At 45.6% G+C, this 26,300-nt stretch overlaps 1 protein-coding gene across 3 annotated transcripts in view; it reads right to left on the reverse strand.

The window, feature by feature from the left end:
• Window positions 1-346: 346 nt before the first annotated feature.
• Window positions 347-26,300, reverse strand: part of LOC115094365 (mitochondrial fission factor-like) — a 65,921-nt gene continuing 39,967 nt past the window's right edge. Inside the window, exons 3-8 of one of the 3 annotated variants that reach the window (XM_029607348.1) lie at window positions 20,470-20,630; window positions 9,216-9,304; window positions 5,737-5,883; window positions 4,732-4,815; window positions 3,814-3,895; window positions 347-3,360 (exon numbers count right to left, since the gene is read on the reverse strand). In XM_029607348.1, the coding sequence (XP_029463208.1) occupies window positions 3,229-3,360; window positions 3,814-3,895; window positions 4,732-4,815; window positions 5,737-5,883; window positions 9,216-9,304; window positions 20,470-20,630 (695 nt within the window). In that variant the 3' untranslated portion in view covers window positions 347-3,228. The remainder of the gene's footprint in view (window positions 3,361-3,813; window positions 3,896-4,731; window positions 4,816-5,736; window positions 5,884-9,215; window positions 9,305-20,469; window positions 20,631-26,300) is intronic. The other 2 variants (XM_029607351.1, XM_029607349.1) reach the window with 2 other exon arrangements.

Genomic DNA, 26,300 nt, shown 5'->3' on the forward strand with positions numbered 1-26,300 from the left:
GGGGGGAGCACAGAAAATGGTGCGTGAGCCGCGGCAGCAACCTGCAGAAACATGCACCCTGCAACCCCAGTGCTCCTACAGGAAAGCGCCTTGCCCCAAGACTCCCGGAACGGTCCTTAAAAAACAAAATGAGCGACAGTCCGAAACCAAAAGAAGTCAAGAAAGGTCCTTTTTTTTTTTAATCCAACCAGGACTGAGGAGGTGGGAGAGAGACCAGACTACCGGTAATCCCCCCTCTGCTTTACCAGCAAAGGAGCCTCACGGGATCACCAACCCCAGCTCCTACCTGCCTGCAACCAAGGGGAATAGTCCCACTGAGACCTGCCAACCCCCCGGGAGGCTGCAGCGTCTTCACTGCTTGATCTGCTTTTTTTTTTTTTCTTTTTTTTTTAATTTCCTGACACAGCCTAATTAGCTATTCTGTCTAAAACCTTTTTTTTTTTCCCAAAAGGAGAACTATCTACACCTCAACCAAAAGTGCAGACTGCAGGTTTTGCACCGCCTCCATCTGCTGGAGACAGAGAAATACTGAGGAGATGCAGGTAGCACACCAGGTTAAGAGGGGGGTGCTCTGTCTCCATCTGCTGGAAGGGAGGCAAACCCAGCAGTCTGGACTGATCCGGGTACGTACAGGGAACTGTAATTGTCCTCCAGCATAGAGCGCCTCTGTCCCGTGACCTCCTGGGAACCGGGTCCTTCCTGCAGTTCCACTTCTGCCTGGGTTGTCAGCTAAGGGTCTCTGCCTGCCTGTCATTTCCTCCCAATCTGGGGCCGATGCAATTAAAACGCGCTGAAAGCGGGTACCCACTTTCCTAATGTGCCCCCAGTCACCCCTCTTGGGGGTGCCATGCAATATTTAAATTTGGGGTCGCGTTGTCAAGGAGGCGCTAGGGTCGATTGTGTGTCCCTAGCGCCTCCTTGACAGCGGAAGCCCTCGAGCGGTGGGCTGCCCAGTTTACAAAACGGATGCCGAATTTAATCGGCGTTCATTTTCCTAATCGGTGCACAGGCAGGGATTCGGGAAACGGACGCTTGTTAACAAGGAGGATGTACAGACAAGCAGTATTTTCTGCTTTTCTGTACAACTTGTGGGAATGCTCAGCAAAACACCTGCTCTAGTCAGGCATTAATTTTTGAGCGTAAAAATGTGCGTCTTAGATGCATTTTTTTTTTTTTTTTGCATTGAGGGTGATTCTCTGATAGCCTCTTCAACATGCATTTGCATGTGATGAGCGCTATTAGTTTTGCCGCATGTTGGACGTGCGTTGTGCAGGCGCTAATCCCCTTATTGCATAAAAGGTATTAGGTAGCGCCTACACAACTCGCGTCCAACTGCGGGTTAAACAGTGCGCTGGGCTGAACACACTGTATGGCATCTGCTCTTCTGTGAGCCCGCTCCCCTTCTCCCCTGCCCCTCCTCCGCTTCTGCACATTCTGCCCCTCTCCCATATCTCCTGCCTACTACCTTCCCCCTTACACTATCACTGCTACCCTCACTTGCTGCACACTGCTCCTTCCCCCCTGCTCTTCCCCCAGCCATCCCTGGTCTATCTATCTGCACCCCATACTCACTCCTTTCATGCCCAATGTGGACCCCCTCACTCTTACCAGCCATGCAGAAACACCTAACTCTCACACACTATCACAGATACCAAGAAAGAGACAGGCAACAAAAACAGTCACACCCCCTTTCACTCACAAATATGGACTAAAGGCAAAAGGAAGGGAAGGCAAGGAGCATAAAAAGTCACCACCAAGAACATTCAGTAATTGACTTTTCAATGCTAACTTTTCCTCTCGTCAGCTACACAAAACCCCAACCTCCCTTCCTAAGTCCAGGGCTCCACCACCAAACAGCACTAACAAGGGTGTGGTAGCATGCGGCAGCCTGAAACGGATTGCATATAAAGGGCATAGAACAGCACATCAAGCATGCTCAGTGGCTATTCTGTGCAGTAAATATTGCAATAATTAGCGTGCAAAGTCTGAGAAAAATAAACGTATGCTAAATGTACTATTAACTGTGCATTCAGCATCGCAAGTCTAACTAATGCACATAAACCAGCCAATGATAATTAACATTACTGCAAATAAATTTGCATAATGTATCCCATTTAATTTTCAATGAAAATGCCACTACGGAACCTGATCGCATAGAGAGACCCAACAACGCAATGTTGGTCTCTGGAGTAGCCCTCTGGCCACTCGATAGCCCTTTCGGACCTGCTGCACGGGAGCAGCAAATGCGACAGGATGGACAGTGGCTGAAGGCCAGACAAAAGCCTTTTGAACAGTGACCTCAACATTTCAATAGTATCTTGCTTCAAGCAGGTACCCATCTCATAAGCATCTATATTGAGGCATGCTCTCTCTTCCTCTTGCAATGCTATGTGCCGCACACGTTTGCTGCAAAGCCTCCGAGCTACTTATTTCCAAACCTGCCAACCAGAAAAATCACATCCCCCCCCTCCTCCTTCTGTACCCCCAAAATTTGATAGCCCTACCTGTAGCTGTTTCAACATTATAGGAGGGGAGGAGAGACAGCCACACGCATAGACATTGGTACAATCTAATACACTTCCGTTTGGATAGAACAGAGACAAAAAATAGAGTGGGCAGCGATTTCCTTACATTTTATGATCTAAATTGATATCTGAATTTAAGGAAGAAGATGTGTATTTTGTAGCTTTGCTTTGCTGTCTGTAGTGTTTTTTATATTGTTACTTTGGATGATTGTATGTTGCAGTTCATGGTGGTGGTATTGTAAATAGATTATTGTTGCTTGATTTTAATTGTGACCACACTGTAAACCATTTTTCAGGATTTATGTTCTAGGTTGTCTCAATCACCTTGATTAATCTTTTGATGGGAAAAGTGGTATATAAATGTGGAAATTAATGTCAGTGGGAGTGATTGTCTAAAGGCTTTTACAAATGCTCTCTAGAAGGCAGAGCCCTCTGCCTTATAAAAGAAGTCACCAAATCCATTAAAAGCTTCCTCCTGCAATATCACTTCCGATCTGGCTTTCATCCACATGAAATGAGCATCCCGTTCTTCTGATCAGCCTTCTTAGCTCAACTAGTGCAACAAATTCCATGCAAAATATCTGCCAAGAGACTTCATTGAGCGATACTGATCTGCAGGAAAGCAGCTAGCCAGGACTGTGATCCATAGTGCAACGTTTCCCCACACACCTCCTGAGACAGAGGTGAGCTACTAGGGAGTCTGTTATCTTCTCAGCCACAGCCAAGTGTTGACGAGACAGGCTGCTAACAACACCGAGTAGACCAAGACCTCCTTTTGATGCCCGACTCTTCTCTCCTCCTCCAGAATTTGAAGTCTCCCAGAAATCTTATTTATCTGTAAAACAGACAAAGTGACGGCATTACCTGGCAAGCAGGTTTCCTGTGTCTCCAGGTAAGTCTAGCAGACCTCACAATTACTCTTACCCTCTTCCCAGCAGATGTACTACTGCTCCCCCCAGCAGGAACTGATGTAGTAGTATTACTACTTAAAGGAAGGCATACAAACGTCTTATACCTCAGGCTCATTTTCTGCCAATTGCTGCAAAGCAATCTCCCGCTACTGTCCAGCAACCCCCCAGAAGGCACTTCTGTAGAAATAGTAAAAGGGCCATAACGGGGGTGAGGGGGGGGGGGGGGCGGTGGACATTTTTTCTTGATCCCAGCAGAGTTGGTACAAGAACATGGCCTATACGTTTAGCCCATGATATTTTCCACACAGGTAAATGCACCAGCCTAAATCAGGGCACCCTCTAATGCGGCTGCATAGCGGTTATTCCTTTTCTCTTACCTGCGTCCTTATTGCTTCCACCTCCAACGTGCCAAGTTCCTCCCCGGGGCCATCTGAGGATTCTACTCCCATCTCCTGCAAACTTCGGAAATAAAACAGGTTAGTGTTAGTTCATAAATAGACATATTTAAAATGTATTTACACTATGTAAAGGGCCCCTCCCCTTCAGGAGAAAGTATCATGCAGAGAAACCCATGGCCTCTCACAAATTTTCCACCCTTCCCACACATTGCCTTCCACAATACACATACATGGCATCATGCTCATTAATATCTTCATACATCATCTCTGTCTCAGAAAGATCTTAAAATCAGCTCTAGCCAAACAGCATGTTGGAAGGTATAAGACCCAACAAATACAAACTGTCATCACAAATGAAGGCAAAATGCTTTTGCCATGCAAAAATAGATTATCTGAGTACCTATGAAATGTGCACTCTGGATTCTGTTGCCTTCAGTGTGTGGTCCTGCTCTGTTAAGGACTGTGCGGACCCTTGGTTCAGATACTGAACTCACAAGAGGCATATTTCCTCAGTCTCAGTTCATGCTGAACTGGTTTAGGGAAATTTAAAACATTTATGAACTGCTGTCATCTATATGTTACAGCCAACTCAGTCCTGCACTAAAAGGAAGTTCTGATCGACTTCAACACCACTAGGGGAATATTTCATTAATATTCCCCTTTTAAAAAAAATACGCTATTAGAAATCTGCATCTAAAAGAAAAATTTATTTCCCCAATGAGTCCTCAACCAGTTAATTGACAGTTCAATCATAAGCTAAAATGCATGATCTGTTAATTGTGCTGCAAGAGAAAAATAAAATACTTTAGGACTTTTGTGCAATTTTATCATCATTCTTATTATCACCAACCTCATACAATAAGATCCCATTATGAGCATACAGAAGGTGGTGGCTACCTGTACAGCTGTGGCCAGGAGAGTGGCTGGTATTGCCCTAAAGCCGCAGGTCCACTGCCTCCATTCTCCATGAGGGCAGGCACACTGTATCGCAGCAGTACAATAATCAGAAAGAAACAAGGCCAGAAAATCAAAACAGGAGAAAGAAAGAAATCAACTGACAGGTCATTAAGAATTTCAACAGTTCATGCAGATTATTCCAGGATTCAGCACAAGGCAGGCACTTCGGAGCAAAGACATGCAAGGAGATTACAATACTATAGAGTAATGCAAAGGTATAAAAAGTGAATTTTAGTGCAATATTGTATGTTGCGTTACAATTTCAAATGCCTGAATCAGGGTAGTGAACCTGTGCTACACTGGGCTGAGGGAGGATCTGCTTTTAGGTTCTTTGGCTGTAGTGTGCCTTCGGTAGTCAGTATAATCTAGACAGAGCCATAGATCGATCAACATTTAAATAGCAGAAATGATGACAAAAGGGTTAGTATCTCGTGGCCTGCCATTCAAATCGATATGATGTAACTGTGTAAGAAACTATAATTTTCTAATTCAAAACTGTGTGGATTTTGAGATATTTAAACGTCTTTTATTAAACACTCACTTGCAAACCTCAGGCTGAACAAAAACACAGAAGGATCTCATGCAGGTGCCAAAAATCAGATCAACCAAATACATCCTTGTGTTCATGAAACTATTAGTCCTAATGTACAGTCTGGAGGCTCCAGGTAATGGAAAAGGAAGGAGCCCACAAGGTGCTAGCTCTCTTAAATTCACCCGAATTAACTGGCTGGAGAGCTAAATGTCTTTGGCCAAACCAAATAAAAGGTAAGTTATACAAGAAACAAAATGAGGGGCATTTTCAGTGGCTCCTCTCCAGCGACCCCCGCCTTCTGCGGAATATAAAGCCCTAATCCATTTCCTGCCGGGTTTGCCATTGGGTAGAAGATCATGCATAAGACGCGCATGCACGGATGCCGTGGACTGCAACACGCCAGACAGAATCACCTGGGGAGGGATGGGGAGTGCAAGGATTCCTGGAGGCGGTGAGAAAGTAAGCAACCCAGGAACCGCACAGTCCTACAGACGTTCTGCAGGGAGTAGATCTTCCCGTTCGGAGCAAACGCGGGGAAACGGGCGGGGCTAATCTCCTGCCTGCAGCGTGGACAAAAACAAGAAATGATGCCATCGTGCTCCTCTCCCTGCTTTTTGTATTCTGTCTCTCTCCCATTGTTCAACTGCTATGACTTGTTACATCGAGCCGGTCATGGAGCTCAAGACATGCCAACATTAGGCTGCACAGCGGCACCATGGCTGCAGTAGCACGACACGAGAAACAGAAAAAACGGAGGTCTTTAGATTCTGGTCCGGGGGGGGGGGGGGGGGGGCTGCATGTGAATCCAACATGCTCCAAAACACTGTTAAAGCATTTTGTTTCTTCCTCTATAACATCGCTACATTTTGGCCCTTCCTATGTGAGCAGGCTACCAAAACTGCTCATCCACTGTCTTGTCATCTCCCATTTAGACTACTGCACCTTGTCCTTCACTGTCCTCCTGCTAAATCATCTCTTCTCAATTGCAATCTATTCAAAATTCGGCTGCTCAGCTTAGCTTCCTTTGTCACTGTGGCCACGTAACCCCTCTCTCCTCCAGTCACTACATCGGCTTCCCATCAGTTTCTGCATACAGTTCAAGCTCTTAAACACCTAAAAATGCATCCCTCCCCTATACATTTCCTTGTGAACTCCGTTCATCAGCCAAGCGCTCTTTTCTGTGTCCTACTAATCTACCATCAATTCTCGACTCCATGCTTTCCACCTTGTTGAGCTACATGCCTGGAATAGTCTTCCTGAGTCACTAAGTTATGCTCCTTCTCTGGTTACTTTTAACTCCTAACCACTTTTATATAATAAATACACTTCCCATTGACTCGTTTGACATGTATGTTTTGACTAGACTGTAAGCACCATGGCACAGGGACTGTCTCCTATATGTATCTGTATAGCACTGCATATATCTAGTAGCACATTATAAAGGACTAGTGAAAAGTAACCTGGTCTGGAACAGACTGTGCCTATCCACCTGCATGTCAGCCAGTGCCTGGGCGTGTCTGCCTATGCCTCTACTCTCGTTTGTGCACGTCTGTGTATGTGCACATATCTGCCTGTATCAGCATCTCAGATGTCTGTGTTTGCCCGTACTTGTCTATGTGCATGTCTGCCTGTGTTTGTCTGCGTCTGTGTGTGCCTGCATATCTGCTTGTGTGTGTGTCTGCCTTGGGTGCTTGTGTGCACCTGTGTGTGTGCCTATGCCTTACTATTCCTGCGTGTGGGAGCGTGCTTTGCAGGCAGAGCATATTAGCCAACATTACCTAATGTTGCTCGGGTTGTCTGTTCAGTAACAACTTGTGCATGCTTGTGACTATCTTTTACAGACAGAGCATATTGTTTTTGTACAGTGCCCTTTCCAATGTTCCAGGTGGCACCTGGAGGCCACAGATAGATATGACACTGTGACCGACTGAAAGATACAAATCTTATGTAAATAGATACTTCTATCTGAAATTTTGACATTTGGTAGATTTCTCTCTGCAAATTCAGGGGCCCAGTTTGCTAAAGCTTTTCTCCCATTCTGTGTCTATGAGAAAAATGTTCATTAAATGAGGTCCTCAGTGCAGAATATAGAACATTATAGGAAAATGCATAGGAACCACTAAAAACATTTTAGCATGCATAATATTCATAAAAATACTTAACATTTGTTGGATGCATTTTTATACTATATTATTGTTACCTCTAATATTATATGATGTTTGTTGTTATTATGATGCATTAATATGTATGCTGCACAGACAATTACTCTATGAACTTTAACAAGCAGAATCCCATTAAAAATAGAAAAAAAAATATATATTTTTTTTTTGCAGCTGCACATCAAGATCATATTTGCTGAAGGAGCCTGAATAACCCGATCAGATTTGTCAATTCAGGCTTTTCTGGTCATTGAAATTTTAATATGAAAGGGATATCTACATATCTATCTATATCTATATAAATACAGTGGTCCCTTGTCTTATGAACTCAATTGGTTCCAGAGGGCTGGTTGTAACCCAAGTTGGTTGTAAGTCAAGACTATTTTTTCCATAAGAAATAATGGGAAAACCAATAATGCGTTCCGAACCTCCCAAAAGTACACCTTACCTAACCAGTTTTATAATAAAAAATGGTTGTATAAGGTCATTAAGTACCAGAAACACCAATACTTCCCTAGTTTACTCACCAAAAGGTTATAAAATGTGCCTAACCTACCAGAAACAACAATTTCACCTCTGCCACCAGTTCCTTTACGATATCTGCATATGGACTCTCTACCTGGGTAACATCAATCTAGGTTGAGAGAACATTGCACAAATCTCATCTTTGGTTGAGTTTCCTCACTCCGAAGTTCATCAAATCTTCACAAGAGAGTTCTGTTCTGTTTGTACGCCACACTCTGAACGTCAAAGTGGCCCCTATCCCCTACACTAATACCTAAACCTCACCTCGAGTTATTAGGTGGGCCTCCCATACACATATAAATACCTATCTAGTGTGAGGGTATTATGGTTAGGCTCTCTTTCTCTCTCAAAAATTATGGTAGAGTAACTCAAAATGTGTTTGTAACCCGAAATCTTGAATGTTGGTCGTAACCCAAGTTGGTCGTAAACTGAGCCGTTCATAACCCGAGGGCCCACTGTAAAAGGCTTGTCAGTCAGTCATACTGTCATGTCTGTGGCCATCAGATGGTGCCCAAACAGTGGAAGGTATACTGTACAAAGACAATATGCTCTGTTTGCAAAACCCTGTCACAGGTAGGTACACACACACACAGGCTGTTTTTAACCAGACAACCCATGCAACACTGGGTACTGTTTGCTAATATGCTCCATCTATGAAGCCTCGTCTCTCGTTCTCCCACACACAGGGACAGGCAGGCATGATCACATACATATAGGTGTGCACAAGTGTGAGCAAACTCGCACACATAGGCAGAGCCCCCTCCTCCTCACTCACATGCACAGGCAGGCCAGTCCCTCATACTGACAGGCAAAGACCCACACTCACACAGGCTGTTATAAACCAGACTACACAAGCTACTCTGAGCACTTTTCTCTAGTCTTCTATATAAAAGGTTTGTATCAGGTCCTAGTTAAATAGAAACCCAAGGAAATGCTAGCCTTTTTTTTTTTTTTTTATTGTAAAGAGACTGAAACAGCCTCAACTGTATGCAAATCTCTCATATACATTCATTGTGGATATCCTGAAAACCCAACTGGCTGATGATCCCTGAAGACCAGTAGGGGAACAAATGCATTATATGAAGATTGATAGAGATTCCTTGTGCTTGTCTGTATATATCAACTCTTCCACCACTGCTGTCTTGACATCCCACACCATAAAGAAACTACAGTGTGCATGGCCTGAGGTTCTCTACCATAGCTCTTACCGGTCATGCGAGTGGTCTACAGTACATACGGCGAGAGGAGTATGGTGGTCAATTTGAGTTCGCTGTCTTTTCGATCTCTTTTGAGAAGCCTGGACAGAAAAGCCAACTATGTTATATCACAAAAAAAGAAAAAAAAAAAGATGAAGTAGTTCAATCTAATTGCTACACTAATTGACTACCCTCAGTCTTACCCTCTACCCTCTTGGTCTCAGCTGCTCTGTAGAGTGTCACTTCATGGCTAGAGGAATTAAAGATCAGTCTCCAAGATACTGCTGTAAGCAATCCTGGAGAAATTGCATATGAAAGAGGAATATCAACTAGTAAATTAGATGTATTTTATCATCAGCTTTCCATTGGTTTCATCTAACCTGGAAACCATAGTCCAACTGTTTCATGTAATGTTAACAATTTAAGGAGGAAGACAAGATGAGCAAAAGTGTTACAGAAGACACCCCATTTTCAATCACATTTAATCTGAATTTTTTTTAGCCTATTTTCCCCAAAGGTGGCTAAAAAAGTCACTTCTGCGTTTCCACTATTTTACTTGCATTAAAAAACTCAAAGAAAAAAGGGAATACTAATTTGGTGCAAACAGTGATCTTATTGAACATGTCTGATGACTTTTGATTACATATAAAGCGGAAGAGATTTAATGTGTTTATTCACTACTAATGACGACTAGTGTGATGATATATTTACAAACAGTATAAGACTGAGTACACATAATTTTCCCCTGGATTTATCCTTATTGGGTGTTTGGAAACATCCAGGGTTATTACTGTTTTGGATTTTTTCGTTTATAAGCTAGTCCTCTGCAGCTAGACTCCTCACTAATACTAAAAGGAGGGAACACATCTCCCCCACTCTTCAAGCACTACATTGGCTTCCAGTCAAATTTAGGATCCTATTCAAGATACTCTCAACTATCCATAAAGTTATCCATAACCTCACTTTCCTCAACACCTCCACCCCTCTAATACCTTATACCTCCTCTAGACCTATTAGGAGTGCATACAAAGACACACTATTCGCTCCCCAAGCCAAAACTTCTATCAGAAAACGTGCCATCTCGACAGCTGGCCCACACCACTGGAACGCTCTGCCACATGAGCTAAGGCGAGAATCCTGCCCGACTGTCTTCAAAAAGAGACTAAAAACATGGCTATTTAGCCAAGCCTTTCAGGACAATTAACTTATCTTCCTTTCAATATTCTCTCTACTTGCTTTTCTTCAGACTATCCCTCTCACCCATCCCTTTCTTTGCCTCTACCCCCTACACTTTCCTCATTATTTTCTTCATTTATTTAACCTTACTCTCATCCCTCTAAGATGAATATCTCAATTCCTCTGATTCTTTGATGTGCTTGTTTGTTATGTATAAATAATTTCCAATGATCATATAAGGCAAAGTTCAGACCAGAATGTTTCATCTCTTTTTACTGTTACAATTGTTGAAACTTGTTTCACTGTATCGCTTTATGGCGAAATTGAAGTTATATGTAAACCGGTATGATTTGTATCTCTACAAGAATATCGGTATAGAAAAAACAAAAATAAATAAATAAACAAACAAACAAACATCAACCAACAATATATCTTCACTGGACAACGCATCAATTAAGGATTTACAACACTCTGTAGGCATCAATGAGAGGGAAAGTTACATGGTACAACCAATTTTTAAAAGATGGCCCAGGGTTCATGTTCCAGTTGTAAAGATCTGCAGAATGTTTTTGATTAAGAGCTGCATATTCTAACATGAATATCAAAACAAAAGGAAAGCAGATATGCTGCAGAAGTTGAGCATGAAATGACCGTAGGGAGCAGCTGTGGACAGCAACAATCCTCCCTTCCTGCCCTGTTGGCTTTTTAATGAATAATGGTTGGTGTTCTATCTTATGAATTTTATCAAAGCGGCATTAGGCTGTTTCAGAGTTTGCTGGATGACCACTGGAAAGTGAAAGCAAAGTTGCTCACCTGTAAAGTGCTCTTCATACATAGACAACACAACAAATCATCCACACAAATGGGTGACGATACTTGCCAGCAACGAGACAAATAGACTTTCTTAGTCATTCTGAGCTAGGAAAGAGCTAGTGAAGCATCTGCTAACCTTCTGGTTAGCCACTGCCACATGAGCCTCCTCAGTCTTTTTAGCCAATTGACCTCCAACTCCAAGGGGGAACAGGGTGGGACTGATTTGTCCTCTCTATGGAGAACACCTGTTAAAGGTGAGCAGTTTTGCTTTCTCCATGGACAAGCAGGATAGATATCAGCCAAGCTGAAGGTTGCATGGAAATGATTATTATGCTCTTACAGGTAAATTTTAAAAGGAGCACACGTGCGCCCATAAACAAACATATTAAGCACATGAGCAAAACTATGCTTAATTTTATATCAAGCATGCAAGTATGCACGTATCATTTAAAACAGTGGTCCCCAACCCTGTCCTGGGGGCCCCCCAGCCAATCGGGTTTTCAAGATATCCACAATGAATAAGCATTAGAGAAAATTTGCATGCACTGCCTCCATAACATGCACATTTTCTCTCATGCATATTCATTGTGGATATCCTGAAAACCTGACTGGCTGGGGGGCCCCCAGGACAGGGTTGGGGACCACTGATTTAAAACATCCCTACCATGCGTATGTGTGGAGCCTTTATGCGCGTGCTCATAAGTAACCATGGGGGAGAGGGAGAAAGAGACAGACAGAAACAATCTGTCACTATATGTCTCCCACTGTAAGAGAGGCACTTACAACTCAGGGTGGATTTTTTATTTATTTATTTTTTTTTGGGGGGGGGGGGGGGTGCAGTGTTCCATTGGTCTGCCTAGGGCACAAGGCTCTCTCCCTCTCCCCCCACTCTCGGTGTTCAGGATCCCTCTGGTTCAAAATCTCCAGGCTTGCGCCTTATTAGGACTAGCAGTAAAGTTGCACAGGTAACATGGCATGTTCAGCCTTGCAAAATTCAGGGGTTATGCATGTAAGTCTTGGCCCCACTCCAGATCACCCATGGCCCGCCCCTTTTCTGCCTCTTTATTCTTGACCCGCGCACAGGTATGTACACGCGTACTTCCCAGCTTCTTAAAATTTGCATTGCTTGCACGTGGTCCACATACACGTGTACGGGGCTGTTTTTGCGCGAGCAACGCTTTTAAAACCTGACCCGTTACCTAACAGAGAAGCATGCAACCCATAATGCAACAGAGGCTGCAAGGAAGAGTTGAAAGAATCAATTAAATAAAGCTCTTTTTGGAATTAGAAAGTACTTGGAGAAGAACGTGTGCTCTTTTACTGTACTGGAACAGGTTCTGCTGAATGGCAGAGAGTAGGGTTGGCAGTTCTAGCAGACATTTGATTTGATCTGCAACTACAAAGTGCCTCCTTGGATTTGAATGAAGGGATTTGAAATCATATCCCTGCTGTATGATCTTTAAATACCCGATGATCTATTGTTATCAAAGACCAAGCAGGAATGAAATGGCAGAGTCTTCCCCCAACTGGAAGACTGTTAAAGGCTAAAGGAAAATTAGATTCTTATAATTCTGATAATTTTCATTCCTGTAGTACCACGGATCAGTCCAGACTCCTGGGTTTTGTCCCCCCCCCCCCCCTAGCAGAAGGAGACAGAGCAGTTTTCAAACAAAACTCCGCCTTATATAGGATGGTGCCACCTACAGTCCCGGCAGTACTACTCAATGTCAAAGCAGAATGGCTCTCCAAAACCACCTTAACTATGTACAATAACCCTTTAAAAAGACAAAAGAAATAACTGGTCCACTGCACCCTCCTGGGAATGGAACCCATAGAACCACTCGAGGACAGATAATCCAAATTTCTGCAAATCTGAAGATAAATCAATTAATAAACGAGCTAACTCTCCCTTGCTTCCATGCCTCCCACAGGTAGGACTCTGGATTGATCCGTGGTACTACAGGAACGAACATTATCAGGTAAGAAACTAATTTTCCTTTCCCTGTACGTACCCGGATCAGTCTAGACTCTTGGGATGTACCAGAGCTTCCTTACCTGGGATGGGATTCGGAGAGGCCTGCTCGCAACACTCCTTCTCCAAATCCTCCTGAACCTGGCGCTTGGACATCCAGTCAGTAATGCTTCGCAAACGTATGCAAAGATTTCCATGTAGCCGCCCTACAAATCTCCTGCGGAGACACGATCTGGCACGCTGCCCAAGACGCCAATTGCGAATGAGTAGAGTGGGCACGAAGACCAACAGGAAGAGATCTACCTCGAAGCAGGTAGGCCAAGCTGATAGCCTCCTTCATCCAGTGAGCTATGGTAGTCTTGGAAGCCATCTGTCCTCGTTTAGGACCGCTCCAAAGCACAACCAGATGGTCTGATACACAAAAGCCATTTGTAACCTCTATATAACGCAGCAATGCTCTGCGAACGTCCAGCTTCCGCAAGTCCCTAGACAAGGGATCCGATCGGTCTAAGTCCGCGAAGGCCGGGAGCTCCACATGAAAAGCATGGTTGACATGAAAAGCAGAAACCACTTTCGGCAGAAAGGAAGGCACTGTCCGTAATGAAACACCCGAATCCGAAATCCTCAAAAACTGTTTTCTACAGTTTACAGCTTGGAGCTCCGACACTCTACGAGCCGATGTAATGGCTACCAGAAAGATTACCTTCAAGGTAAGATCCTTCAGAGTCGCCCTTTTCAAAGGCTCAAAGGTTGCCGAGCAAAGCGCTGTGAGAACTAAATTCAGACTCCAAGACTGACAAGGATGCCTCACCGGAGGATGCAAGTGCTTTGCTCCCCAGAGGAAATGAACCACATCCGGATGCGCCGCTAACACTACTCCTTGAATGGTACCACGTAAACAACCAAGAGCCGCCACCTGAACCCTCAGAGCTATACGACAAGCCCTTGGCCAAACCATTTTGAAGAATGCACAGAATATCTGACACCGAGGCCCGGGTAGGAGCCACCTCCCGGTCCAGACACCAAGACTCAAAAATCTTCCACACTCTAACATATGCGAGGTTGGTGGATGTCTTACGCGAGCGCAGGAGCGTCGCCACAATGGCGGGAGAATAGTCTTTACAACTTAAGCGTTGCCTTTCAAAAGCCATGCCACTAGACAGAAGCGATCTACTTCTTCCAAACAAACAGGCCCTTGATGCAGCAGGTCTGGAAGAACTGGAAACCGCAGCAGCCCTGCCACCGCCAAATTGAGGAGGTCCGCAAACCAAGGACGTCTCGGCCATTCCAGGGCTACCAGGATTACCTCCTCTGGGTGAATCTCTATTCGCCTGAGCGAATAAAGATTCGCCCTGGTGCTGCCCTGGCCCGACCTCGGTGGGCCAGGGCAGCACCAGGGCATCCACCCCTTCTGCTCCCGTCTCTCTGCGACGGCCATAGAAACGCGGATCTTTGGCATTCTGAAACGTCGCCATGAGGTCCATGTTGGGCCTGCCCCACGCGTCGCATATGAGTTGAAAGGCTGCGTCCGCCAAGTCCCATTCCCCGGGATCTAGGCAGTGTCGGCTGAGAAAATCTGCCTGCACGTTGTCCACGTCTTGAGACACTGCTATGCTGACTAAATGCTGCTCTGCCCAGCTGATCAACTGATAAGCTTCCACCTCCACTGGTTGACTCCTGGTTCCTCCTCGGCGATTGATATATGCTACTGTGGTCGCATTGTCTGAGAAAATTCTGACCGACCTCCCCTGGAGGAGAGGACAGAATGCTTGTAACGCTAACCATACCGCTCGTGTCTCCAGACGATTGATCGACCACTGTGACTCGTCGGGAGACCATAATTCCTGTACCGATTTACCTCGGCATACCGCCCCCCCAACCGGAGAGACTGGCATCCGTGGTGACCACTGTCCAGTCAGGCACCTCCAGGGGGACTCCACAGGATAGATTGTCCGCAACCAGCCACTAATCGAGACTGGACCGCGCTGCATCCGTAAGTGGAAGAGGAAGATGAAACAGTTTGGAGACTGGATTCCATCGGAAAGCAACGCAGACTGCAAAGGCCGCATATGAGCAAAGGCCCAGGGTACCAGTTCCAAGGTTGAAGTCATCAAGCCGAGAACCTGCAAGTAATCCCGGACCCTGAGAGGATGCTTGAGTAATAAGCCTCTCACTTGACCTTGCAGTTTGGAAATGTATTCTGTGGTAAGAAATACTCTGCCCTGCTGAGTGTCGAATAGAGCCCCCAAATATTCCAAGGACTGAGAGGGCATGAGCCTGCTCTTGGAGAAATTGACCACCCAGCCCAGTGACTGAAGAAGCTGGAGCATCTTGTGAATCGCCACCCGGGCAAGCGATTCCGATTTTGCTCGAATCAACCAGTCATCCAAGTAGGGATGCACCAGAAGACCTTCCCCCCGGAGATGGGTTGCCACCACCACCACCATTACACCTTGGTGAATGTCCTGGGTGCGGTGGCAAGAGCGAAGGGCAGAGCTCGAAACTGAAAGTGCTGACCCAGTATCGAAAAGCGAAGAAACCTCTGGTGATCCGGACGGATGCCTATATAAAGGTACGCCTCCGTGAGATCCAGGGACGCCAGAAACTCTCCCTTTCTCACCGAGGCAATGACTGACCGGAGCGGTTTCATGCGAAAACGTGGCACTCTGAGGCATCTGTTTACTCTTTTGAGGTCCAGAATGGGCCAAAAAGATCCCTCTTTCTTTGGCACAATGAAGTATATGGAGTAACGACCCTTCCTTCTTGCCTCTGGAGGCATTGGGACGATGGCCCCTAGCTGCAGAAGTCGCTGCAAGTTGTCCTGGACCGCTCTTTGCTTGCTTGCTTGCGTAACCGCAGGGAGAGATGAGAAACCGGTCCCGAGGGTGCCGTGCAAAATCTAAAGCATAGCCTTGTCTTATCACGGTCAGCACCCACTGGTCTGTTGTTACCTTGGCCCATTCCTCAAAAAATAGGGATAGTCTGCCCCCTCCCGCAGGCACCGAGGAATGGACTGGCGCCCCTTCACTGTGAAGACTTGGCACCCGAAGTAGACTGTGTGTTACTGGCTCTGCCGAATCTTTGGCCACGAAAGGACTGGGACCAGGACTGTTGCCTAGTTGGTGCTTGTCGAAAGGAAGAACTGGGCGAAACCGCTGATTCCCTCTGAACCTGGCCCGGGACGAGAAAGCACCTCACGACTTAGGTCTGTCCTCTGGTAACCGATGAACCTTATTGTCTCCTAAGAGATTGAATCACATCTTCCAAGTCCTTTCCAAAAAGCAATTTGCCCCTGGAAGGGCAAAGATCCCAACTGCGCCTTGGAGGACAAGTCCGCCGACCCCTTTCTTAACCACGGGAACCTATGGGCTGAGACCGCCGACGCCATGGATCTCTCCGACGTCCCCGATAGGTCGTGAAGTGCATCAGCACTGTAGGCCATCGAAGCTTCTAGATGGCCTGATTGGGCAGCCTCCTCATCCGAGAAACTGCCGTGTTTCCCCGAAAGTAAGACGTAGTGTTCAAAAAAAATTTATTTTTAAATACCTGTCGGAGGGCCGCGTGGGTCCAGGCGGCCGGCGGCGGGAGCCGGGTGGTCGCGTGTTAAATCTAGGCCGCGGGCGGGTGGGCGCTTGTTCCAGGCGGCGGGGGGACGCGCGTTAGTTCGAGACGGCCGGCGGGTGGTCGCGTGTTAAATCTAGGCCGGGTCGCACAGGCGCGCATTCATTCACTGCCGGGGGGGGCAGCCCCCCCCCGGCAGTGAATGAATGCGCGCACAGGCCCACAGCGCCTGTGTGACCCCTGCGATTCGGCGCTGGGGGCTGCCGGTGGGGGCTGCTTTCGGCGCTCAAGGCAGTCACATGCCGTGACGTCACGGCATGTGACTGCCTTGAGCGCTGAAAGCAGCCCCCAGCGCCGAATCGCAGGGGTCGCACAGGCGCTGTGGGCCTGTGCGCGCATTCATTCACTGCCGGGGGGGGGGGCTGCCCCCACCGGCAGTGAATGAATGCGCGCCTGTGCGACCCGGCCTAGATTTAACACGCGACCACCCGCCGCCCTTCTCGAACTAACGCGCGTCCCCCCGCCGCCTGGAACAAGCGCCCACCCGCCCGCGGCCTAGATTTAACACGCGACCACCCGGCTCCCGCCACCGGCCGCCTGGACCCACGCGGCCCTCCGACAGGTATTTAAAACATTTTATTTTTTTTTGAACACTACGTCTTACTTTCGGGGGATGTCTTACAGGTTTTTTCCAATATAAGACATACCCTGAAAGTAAGACATAGTGGGACTTTTTGGGGTAAAAAGAAAGTAAGACGCTGTCTTACTTTCGGGGAAACACGGTAGCATTGGCCTGTAACTGCTGAACCCAGCGGAGGCCCGCTCGCAAGGCAAAATTGCTGCACATAGCCACCCGCACTCCCAGTGCTGAAACCTCAAATAGCCTTTTAAGCTGCAACTCTAACTTCCTGTCTTGCAGGTCTTTGAGCGCTGTGGCCCCTGTAACTGGGATCGTGGTCTTCTTGGTAACTGCGGTCACCGCCGCGTCTACCTTGGGCACTCGCAGCAGTTCCAAAGCATCCTCCGGCAGAGGATACAGCTTATTCATGGCTTTACTCACTTTCAAACCTAGGTCCGGGATATCCCTTTCCCAGAACAGCAAGTCTGTAGCCAAGAAATGAAATGGGAAGGAAGTAGCAAGGCCTCTCAGACCCAGCAACACAGGATCCATAGCTCCCAGTTTGGATTCCACGGGCGGACTTCAATGCCCATCTCAGTTAGAATAGAAGGGATAAGAGGTCCCAACTCCTCCTTCCTAAAGAGGGGGACCACCTTAGGGTTGTCACCTTCCACCTCATGCGAGCCCCTTGCTGAACCCTGCTGTTGTACATCAGAGTCCACATCCACCCCCTGCGGAGGCTTGGACTGAAGGTCTGGGTCCCCAGGGTCAGTATCTTGTCTGGAGGTATCTGAGTCCGTCTGAGGGACCCCTGTCCGGAGAGTACGCTTAGGTCTTGATGGGCCAGCACCCCCCTGAGACCTGGAGCAATTCTTGGAAGTAGGCTTGGGCCCCATAGAGGCGGATTTTAAGCCAGAATGCTGCTTCCCTGATTTTCTCGCTTTGTAAGCCTTATGGAATAACACCACAAACTCCGACGAGAAAGAGGAAGGAGGAGGAGTCAGAAGCCCCCTCAGGGCTATCCTCCGTTGCTGGTGAATCATGTTGCAAAGGTTCCCTTTCTTTTGGAAACCTTTGCTGAGGAGAAAGAAGAGGCGGTAAAATCCCCTCCCCCATTGCAGCACGAGTCGCAGACCTAAATGACTGCAAAATGGCCTCCGTTCCCATACTGAACGGGAACGGATCAGACCCAGCCTGACCTGCAGCAGCTGTACCCTCAGGCACTCGGGCAGATTTAGTTTTTACTATTTTGGCAGCTTTCACGGCTCCGGAGGATCCCTCCCCTCCCGGCAGACACGCAGAGCAGAGGCCCTCCCGGGAAAGACGCGCGGCATGATGAAGATCGCAGCATCGAGAGAGAATGAAAATCCCACTGACAACAAGAAAATCTAAAAATAGCTCACTCCCGTTCCCAAATTGCGCCGAGACAAGGAGGAAAGAGAGAGCTGCCGTGACACTGCAAGCCAAATGAAAACTTAACATTTTTTTTTCCCCAAAAAACTTGCCCGGCAGTGGTCCAAGGTGCTGATCCTGTAGGGTGGAGTGAACTGGGCTCCCCGCAGAGCTGCCAAAAAGAGATAATAGGGCCCTCGACCCTGTTATGCAGCTGCCTCAACACCAGTGGGAGATGGCCCTCTCAGGACCTCACAACCCCCTGTGAGGCTGAAGACAACACTGCTCCTGCTAAAGTATTTTAATTTTTTTTTTAAGCCAAATTGAATAAGAAAAAACAATAGTCAACCTAAGTCTGACTAACTCCCAAAACAAACTAACCACACAGACCAGACTGTAGGTTTTGCACCTCCACCATCTGCTGGAGACAGAGGAATACTGCCGGACTGTAGGTGGCACCATCCTATATAAGGTGGAGTTTTGTTTTGAAAACTATTCTGTCTCCAACTGCTGGGGGGGCAAAACCCAGGAGTCTGGACTGATCCGGGTACGTACAGGGAACTGGGAATTCTGTTTGATGGTATAATCAGAAATTCTGGTTTGATTTCATTTGAGAGCGCAGCAAGGATTTGATCTATGCTCTAACATGCTGCCTGGGCTGCTGCTACTGAGGGAATTATGCAGAGAAAACAGACTGTGCGCACACAAAGCATATCGTCCATGTGTAAAATATGATTTATGTGCTCAAAAAATGCTTTCAGTGTTGAAAGCATTTTGGGGGGGTATAAATCATATTGTATGTGCAGAACACACACAAAGCATGTTTTCTGCGTATAAAAGGGAGGGGAAGGCAGCTTTTTCTCTGCCCCAAGATTTCTTTTCCTGCAGCACTGGATCTTGCTCCCTCCCCAGACAGGGTGCTTGGCTGGCAACTGGTCTTCCCCTGCCGTAGGCCTAAGGGATTGGGTGGCTGTTGTTGTTGGATTCTCCTTTTCCTATAGTTCTGTTGAAACCAGGAAGCAGTATAAAAAAATAACCTCCGTGTGCCTTCTTCCTCCTGCAAACGCGAGCTCACCCCCCCCCCCCCTTCTTCCAGCTCACAAGTCATATTTTATGTGCACAAAAGATGATTTGAGAACTAGGAAAAGCAGCAGCCACAGTTGCAAAAGCATAGTTTTACTGCCACCTTATATCATCGAGCCCAGAGTAACCAAATACCATGCGCAGAAGTTTGTAAGTGGGTTTTATCAGCACACTCTTTTTGGAACGACCACATTGAGAATTTTCTTTATAGACATTCTGCCCAATATCCTTGCAATAATTATTTAGTGCTATGGAAAAATGCTACACATGAATTGATGATAAAGTAATATCTCTGTCAGGAGCTTTGCATCTGGTTACTGTCCTAGATTATGCATGAAATATTCTTCATGGTTTTCTCTGCATTAGTATTCCGTTACTCTAGACTCTACTTAACGTGGGAATGCATCTTCAGTGGATTCCTGTTACAACTACTTTAGGAAATGCATGCATTATTGTTTTTGTTGCTCAGCTGCATCTATTCACTGAGGAAGACTTGCCAAGACTCTGCAAAACAATAAGTTATAATATCAGCATGGGCTTTACATACTACCTAATTTGCTTGGCATACTTCAGCACACTATTAATGTCTCTCTGGTAGCAGATATATTCAACACGCAGCAGTATGTGGTCATTCTGTTAGCATACTGTACCACTCTCCGATGGTTTGGAGTTCCAGATTTGGTAGAAACCTTCAGGAAGGGAGAGTCAACCAGACTAACAGTGGCGTGGTCTAAGGCTTCATACTCCTGTACCAAGGAGTTCTGTTGCACCTGGTCCAGAAGGAATGGTCTCAAACTAACATCTGTCATCCCTAAGCAAAGAGAGGGTGAACAAAAAGAAATGCATCACTGAACAAGCTACACATGCTAGTGCAGGGGTAGGCAACACTAACCATCAAGAACCGCAAATAGGTCTGGTTTACAAGATATACAGAAACAAAAAAAGGGGAACCAAAATATCGTAAACAGTGAAGGCTTCTTCATTGAGGTGTCAGCAAGCCACACGGCAGCGTGTTCAACCAAAACTGAACCGCCCGGCCTTTTCAATCAACCACCATTTTTCTTTTGTGTATCGTGTTCAACTGAAATATCAAATTTGTGCATGAATAAATCAAAAATAAATTTCAAAGTCCCGATGATAACATTCTAAAAGAAAAATGGTGGATGACTGAAAAGACCGGGCAGTTCAATTTTGGTTGAACACGCTGCTGTCTGGCTTGCTGACACCTCAATGAAGAATTAGCCTTCACGGTTTACGATATTTTGGTTCCCCCTTTTTTGTTTCAGTTTATTCCTTTATGGGCTACCTTGTTGGCTCTGTTGTGTTGTGATTTTACAAGATATACATACATTTCATAGTTATCAGGTATATTTGCATACAACTGTAAAATTTCCATAATTTTGGTTATCCAGGAAACCAGATTTATCTGTGGTTCTCAAGGACTGGAGCTTCTTATCCCTTGTGTTATTTACTGCCCTAAGTTATGGCACAAATGTACAGTCCACAAAAGGTATTCAGCATGCTAGGTAGATGCATTCATGGAAAAATGCCAGATTATATAAGCTCTGCATACATTTAGTAGCACTACAGAACTGAAAAGTGGCAATACTTATAGTACTGTTAGAAGAAAGGAACAGAACGGTCAGATTACCCAGTTTGGGACAGATATATTTTGGTCATGCCTGTATTTTGAACTTTCATCGTGGCATTTGTATTACCACTTCCATTTGAAACCATCACTACAGGTATCAAAATGCATCCAGGGAAATACATCTGTACTAGGTTATGATACATTTTAAAATGGCCCAACAAGAAACTTGTGCTGGTATGTTAAAAAAAAAAAAAAAAAAAAGGTATGACTGGTCGAAAGTCAACATCTGGAAACTGGGTCACTTGGCAGCTCTGGATGTATTCATGTGCCCAACTTTCATCCCTGGTTCTATCCAGAGCAGCCACAGAATATGCATTAAGCCTTCCTCTATGTAAACAGAGGATATAAGCACGGCTTCCAGTTTCCTATAGATTTCTACATTATGTAATGTACTTTTTCATAAAACTAATACCCAGAAATCAGAGGTCCTGTGGATTATTAGGAAAGATAATATATGTAAGAAAGGCCATAACTGAAATGATATTGAAAGATGGAATAAAACTTGATTCTGGTAGGACTATAGAACACAATGGCAAAAAACGACCATTGCGGCCTATCAGGTCTGCCCAACCACACCAACTATTCTGCTTCACGCAATGTCACTCACAAAAATGTTGAAAAGAAACCATCTAAGGACAGACCCCTGTGGCACATCACCAGTAAGGTCCCTCTCCTCAGTAGGAACTCCATTTATCGCTATTCTTTGTTGCCGCCACTGAACTAGTTTCTAATCCAGTCACTTTAAGACCCATACCAAGGATGCTCAATTTCTTTTGTCACCTATGTGGAATCATGTTAATAGCCTTACTGAAATCCAAAATAAATACACTACATTTAGTGCTGTCCTCAATCAAATAAATTGATCAAATTAGTCTGACACAACTTACCTGTGGGTAGAGACATGCTGCCTCAGATCTTGCAATCCACTGGATTCCAGAAAGTGCATTAGCCTCTGCTTCATCAGCAATTACGTTAGTTTGCTCAACAGAGGTCAGACTAACCAGCCTGTAATTCCCAGGCTCCTCTACTTCCACTTTTATGAACAGTAGCTACATCTGCCTGTCTCCAGTCTTCTGGAACTATTCTCAATTCTAAAGAAGCATTGAAAAGGTCAGCCAGCAGAGCTGCTAGAATTTCTCTAAGTTCCCTAAAAACCCTTGGATGTAATCCATCCGGCTTCCATCACTTTATCTGCTTTGGACCAGATATTCAGTTCTATTTAGCAGGAAAAGTAGAAACTATCCAGCTAAGTGGCGGCCACTGAATATCCAGCTATGTTTAGCAGTCACCACTTACAGACAAGTCACTTAGTAGATAGCCAGATATGAAGCGGCACTAGTTATCCGGTTAACTTAGCTGGATAAGTAATGATATTCGTCCTAATCTGGTTAAGCTAACCAGATAAATGAGACCTGCCATACAGCAGGTCTAACTTAGCCAGTTATGACCTATCCAGCTAAGTTGCAATTTTGACAGGGATATTCAGAAGCAATTTCTCTGCTGCTGAATATCCCGTGTAAGTTAGCCAGATAAGTCTTACCCAGCTAACTCACATAAACATTTCATTTTGAATTTCTACCTCTAAGTTTAGTCAGCTCCTCATAAACATACTTTTTCTAAAAATTGATTGAGATTTATCTCCCTTCTAATCCTATTTGAGTTTGGTCATCCTAATCCTGGCCCTTCCACAGCAAAGACCAAAGAGAAATATCTGTTAGACACGAGCCTTTTATCTTGTCAGCCTCTACATATTCCTCCCCTTCACCTCTGAGCCTCAATGCCACTTTTGCACGTCTCCCTATCACTACCATATCTGCTAATTTGTTTCCATTGGAGTCTTTGCATCTCTTAGCGTTTCCAAATATTGTCACACGTCTTCCTCTTTCTGCAGTCTCTTGTAGTTTATGACTGCCACAGCAGCCTCTTTTTCCTCTCTCGTTTATTTATGTCCTGAACAAAAAGGTTCGTTCTTTTTGAGATACTCTCCTATTTGAACAAACGTAGTTTTCCTGGTCTACCCAGATAGCAGCTTTGTGACATTCAGCATTCTAATACTTACAATACGAGTATTACACGCATACATGGGTGGTAATGATTTACAAACTATTACGTATCCTCCTATTCTAAATCATTTGGACTAATGTAATACTGCTGCAGGATCTTCCGAAGGTAGTTAAGAAAAGACAATTGATGTAGAACACTGCGTTTACATTCAGGTACTGTAGGTATTTCCCTATCCCCAGAGGGCTTACAATCTAAGTTTGTACCTGAGGCAATGGAGGGTAAAGTGACTTGCCCAAGGTCACAAGGAGCGACAGCAGGACTCAAACCCTGGTCTCCTGGTTCATAGTCCCCTGCTCTAACCACTAGGCTATTCCAGCCTGGACCCTTGACAATGAAGAGAGAAAACCCCAGTGGCAGTCCCCTGGAAGAACCTTTAAAGCTCCTCATAGGATAATTTCCTGAGTATGTTTTTCACCTCCCGATTCCAAATGGGTCACAGAGATTGGCTGCTCTCCTCTCAAAAAAAAGATTTGCTAAGGCTATCTGGTCCCACTAAAATTAGATTAGAATGCATGAAACAAGAAGCCTTTAGCATCAAACGCCCTCTATTGTGGAATTCCTTGCCCACTGAGTTACCTAAGAAACTTTATATTAAGCTTAGAAAAGTAATAAAACCTTGTTATTTAAGCGGGCATCTTATTCTGATTAAATATGGGCTTTGGTTTTTTTTTTTTCCCCTTTTGGAATTCCTGATTATGGTTTACTTGGTTTAAGGTTATTTTTGTTATTTTATATGCTGTAATTGATGTTCATCAGCTACCACATGGCTTCATTTTATGTGTCTGTTTTATTTTGTTTATTCTTAGGTCTCTGTTGCTTTGTTTAATTGTTCTATTAATTTGATGTCAGATTGGGTTTTTTTTTAGATTTATATCACTTTGGGAGATTTATTGTAATCTGTAAGGCAATTTATAAATGCTCTTAAATAAATTGGTTTGTAGGTTTTCTGAGTGATGTATTTTAAAAATGTAACCTGCTCAGATTTTTTTTTTTTTTTGAAGGGCAGTATAACAAAAACTAAACTAAGCTACTGGTCATTTTTCAACATGCCGCATGTGCCAATTTATTTTCTTCTTGAGCTTTTTAGATGGGGGAAAACATTAATGGTTGCTGCAGGGAAGAGAGAAAGATGAAGCAGCCCGGGGATGGGATTACAGGAACAGAAAGAACTGGAGATGGAGGGAAAAACCTATGTCGGCAGGGACAGGGTGGGGGGGGCAGGTTGATGATTACTGCCAGGGGTTGGGACGGAAGGGAAAAATGATTGCTCCAGAGGGTAAGGAGGATGAGGAGGAATTGTGCCAGGAGGGTCGGGGGGGTTAGGAAAGGTGATTATGTATGTGCTGCTGTGAATTTTAGTACTTAACCAGCTAAGTAGCAGCGAGTGAATATTCAGTGGTCACCACTTAGCTAGTTAAGGAAGTTAACCGACTAAGTTCTTGGCCAGCTAACTTGGGGGGGGGTGGGGTAGCGCTACACCGGGTAAGTTATCCGGCTAAGTTAAACCTGCTCAATAGCAGATCTAAAAACTTACGGATCAATACTGTAAAACCGCGGGAGAGCGGACGAACGCCCGCTCTCCCGGAGCACGCACCGGCCCTTTGCCGGTGCGTGCGATCCAGTATGCAAATGAGGTGACGCGGTGCAAACGAGGAAAAGGAGGCGCTAGGGACACTAGCGCGTCCCTAGCGCCTCCTTTTGGCCTGGAGCGGCGGCTGTCAGCGGGTTTGACAGCCGACGCTCAATTTTGCCGGCGTCGGTTCTCGAGCCCGCTGACAGCCACGGGCTCGGAAACCGGACGCCGGCAAAATTGAGCGTCCGGTTTTCGGCCCGACAGCCGCGGGCCGAATTCAAATTTATTTATTTTTTTTTTTTTTACTTTTTTTTTACTTTTGGGGACCTCCGACTTAATATCGCTATGATATTAAGTCGGAGGGTGCACAGAAAAGCAGTTTTTACTGCCTTTTCTGTGCACTTTCCTGGCGCCGGAAGAAATTAGCGCCGACCTTTGGGCGGCGCTAATTTCTTAGAGTAAAATGTGCGGCTTGGCTGCACATTTTACTTACTGGATCCCGCGCGCATACCTAATAGGGCCATCAACATGCATTTGCATGTTGAGGGCGCTATTAGGTGCCGCGGGTGGGCCGCGTGTTTTCCTCCCCTTACTGAATAAGGGGTAAGGGAAAACACGCGTCCAGAGCAGGCTGACAGTGCGCTCCGACGGAGCACACTTTACTGTATCGACCTGTTAGACGGATAAAACATTCTGCTAAGCAGTAATTTATCTGGGGATATTCAGCTACATAATTATGCGGCATGATTATGCAGCTGAATATCCCCATCTGACAGGCCGAGACGGTAGAGGTGCGGGAAACCGGGAGCTCAGTGTTGAGCGCCCGCTCTCCCAATGGGCACCCAGCCACCTCTCCTGGGCACACGATCCTGCATTTAAATGAGGGGGGGGGGGGGTCGCACTAAAAAGGAGGTGCTAGGGATAATGGCGCGTCCCTAGCACCCCCTTAGCAACGGAAACACAGGACAGGTGGCTGTCAGCGGGTTCAGGAAACAGACGCTCAATTTTACAAGTGCCGGTTTTCTGAACACGCTGACAGCCATGGCTTAGGAAAAACAGACACCAGTAAAATTGACCATCCGTTTTCCTAACCTGACCAGTTGGCACATTTTTTTAAATTTTTATATTTTATTTAAACATTTTTGGTTCCTCCGACTTAATATCACTAGTATTTTCTACTTTTCTGAACATAC

This window comes from Rhinatrema bivittatum, chromosome 6, assembly GCF_901001135.1.
Source record: "Rhinatrema bivittatum chromosome 6, aRhiBiv1.1, whole genome shotgun sequence".
NCBI classification, from domain to species: domain Eukaryota; kingdom Metazoa; phylum Chordata; class Amphibia; order Gymnophiona; family Rhinatrematidae; genus Rhinatrema; species Rhinatrema bivittatum.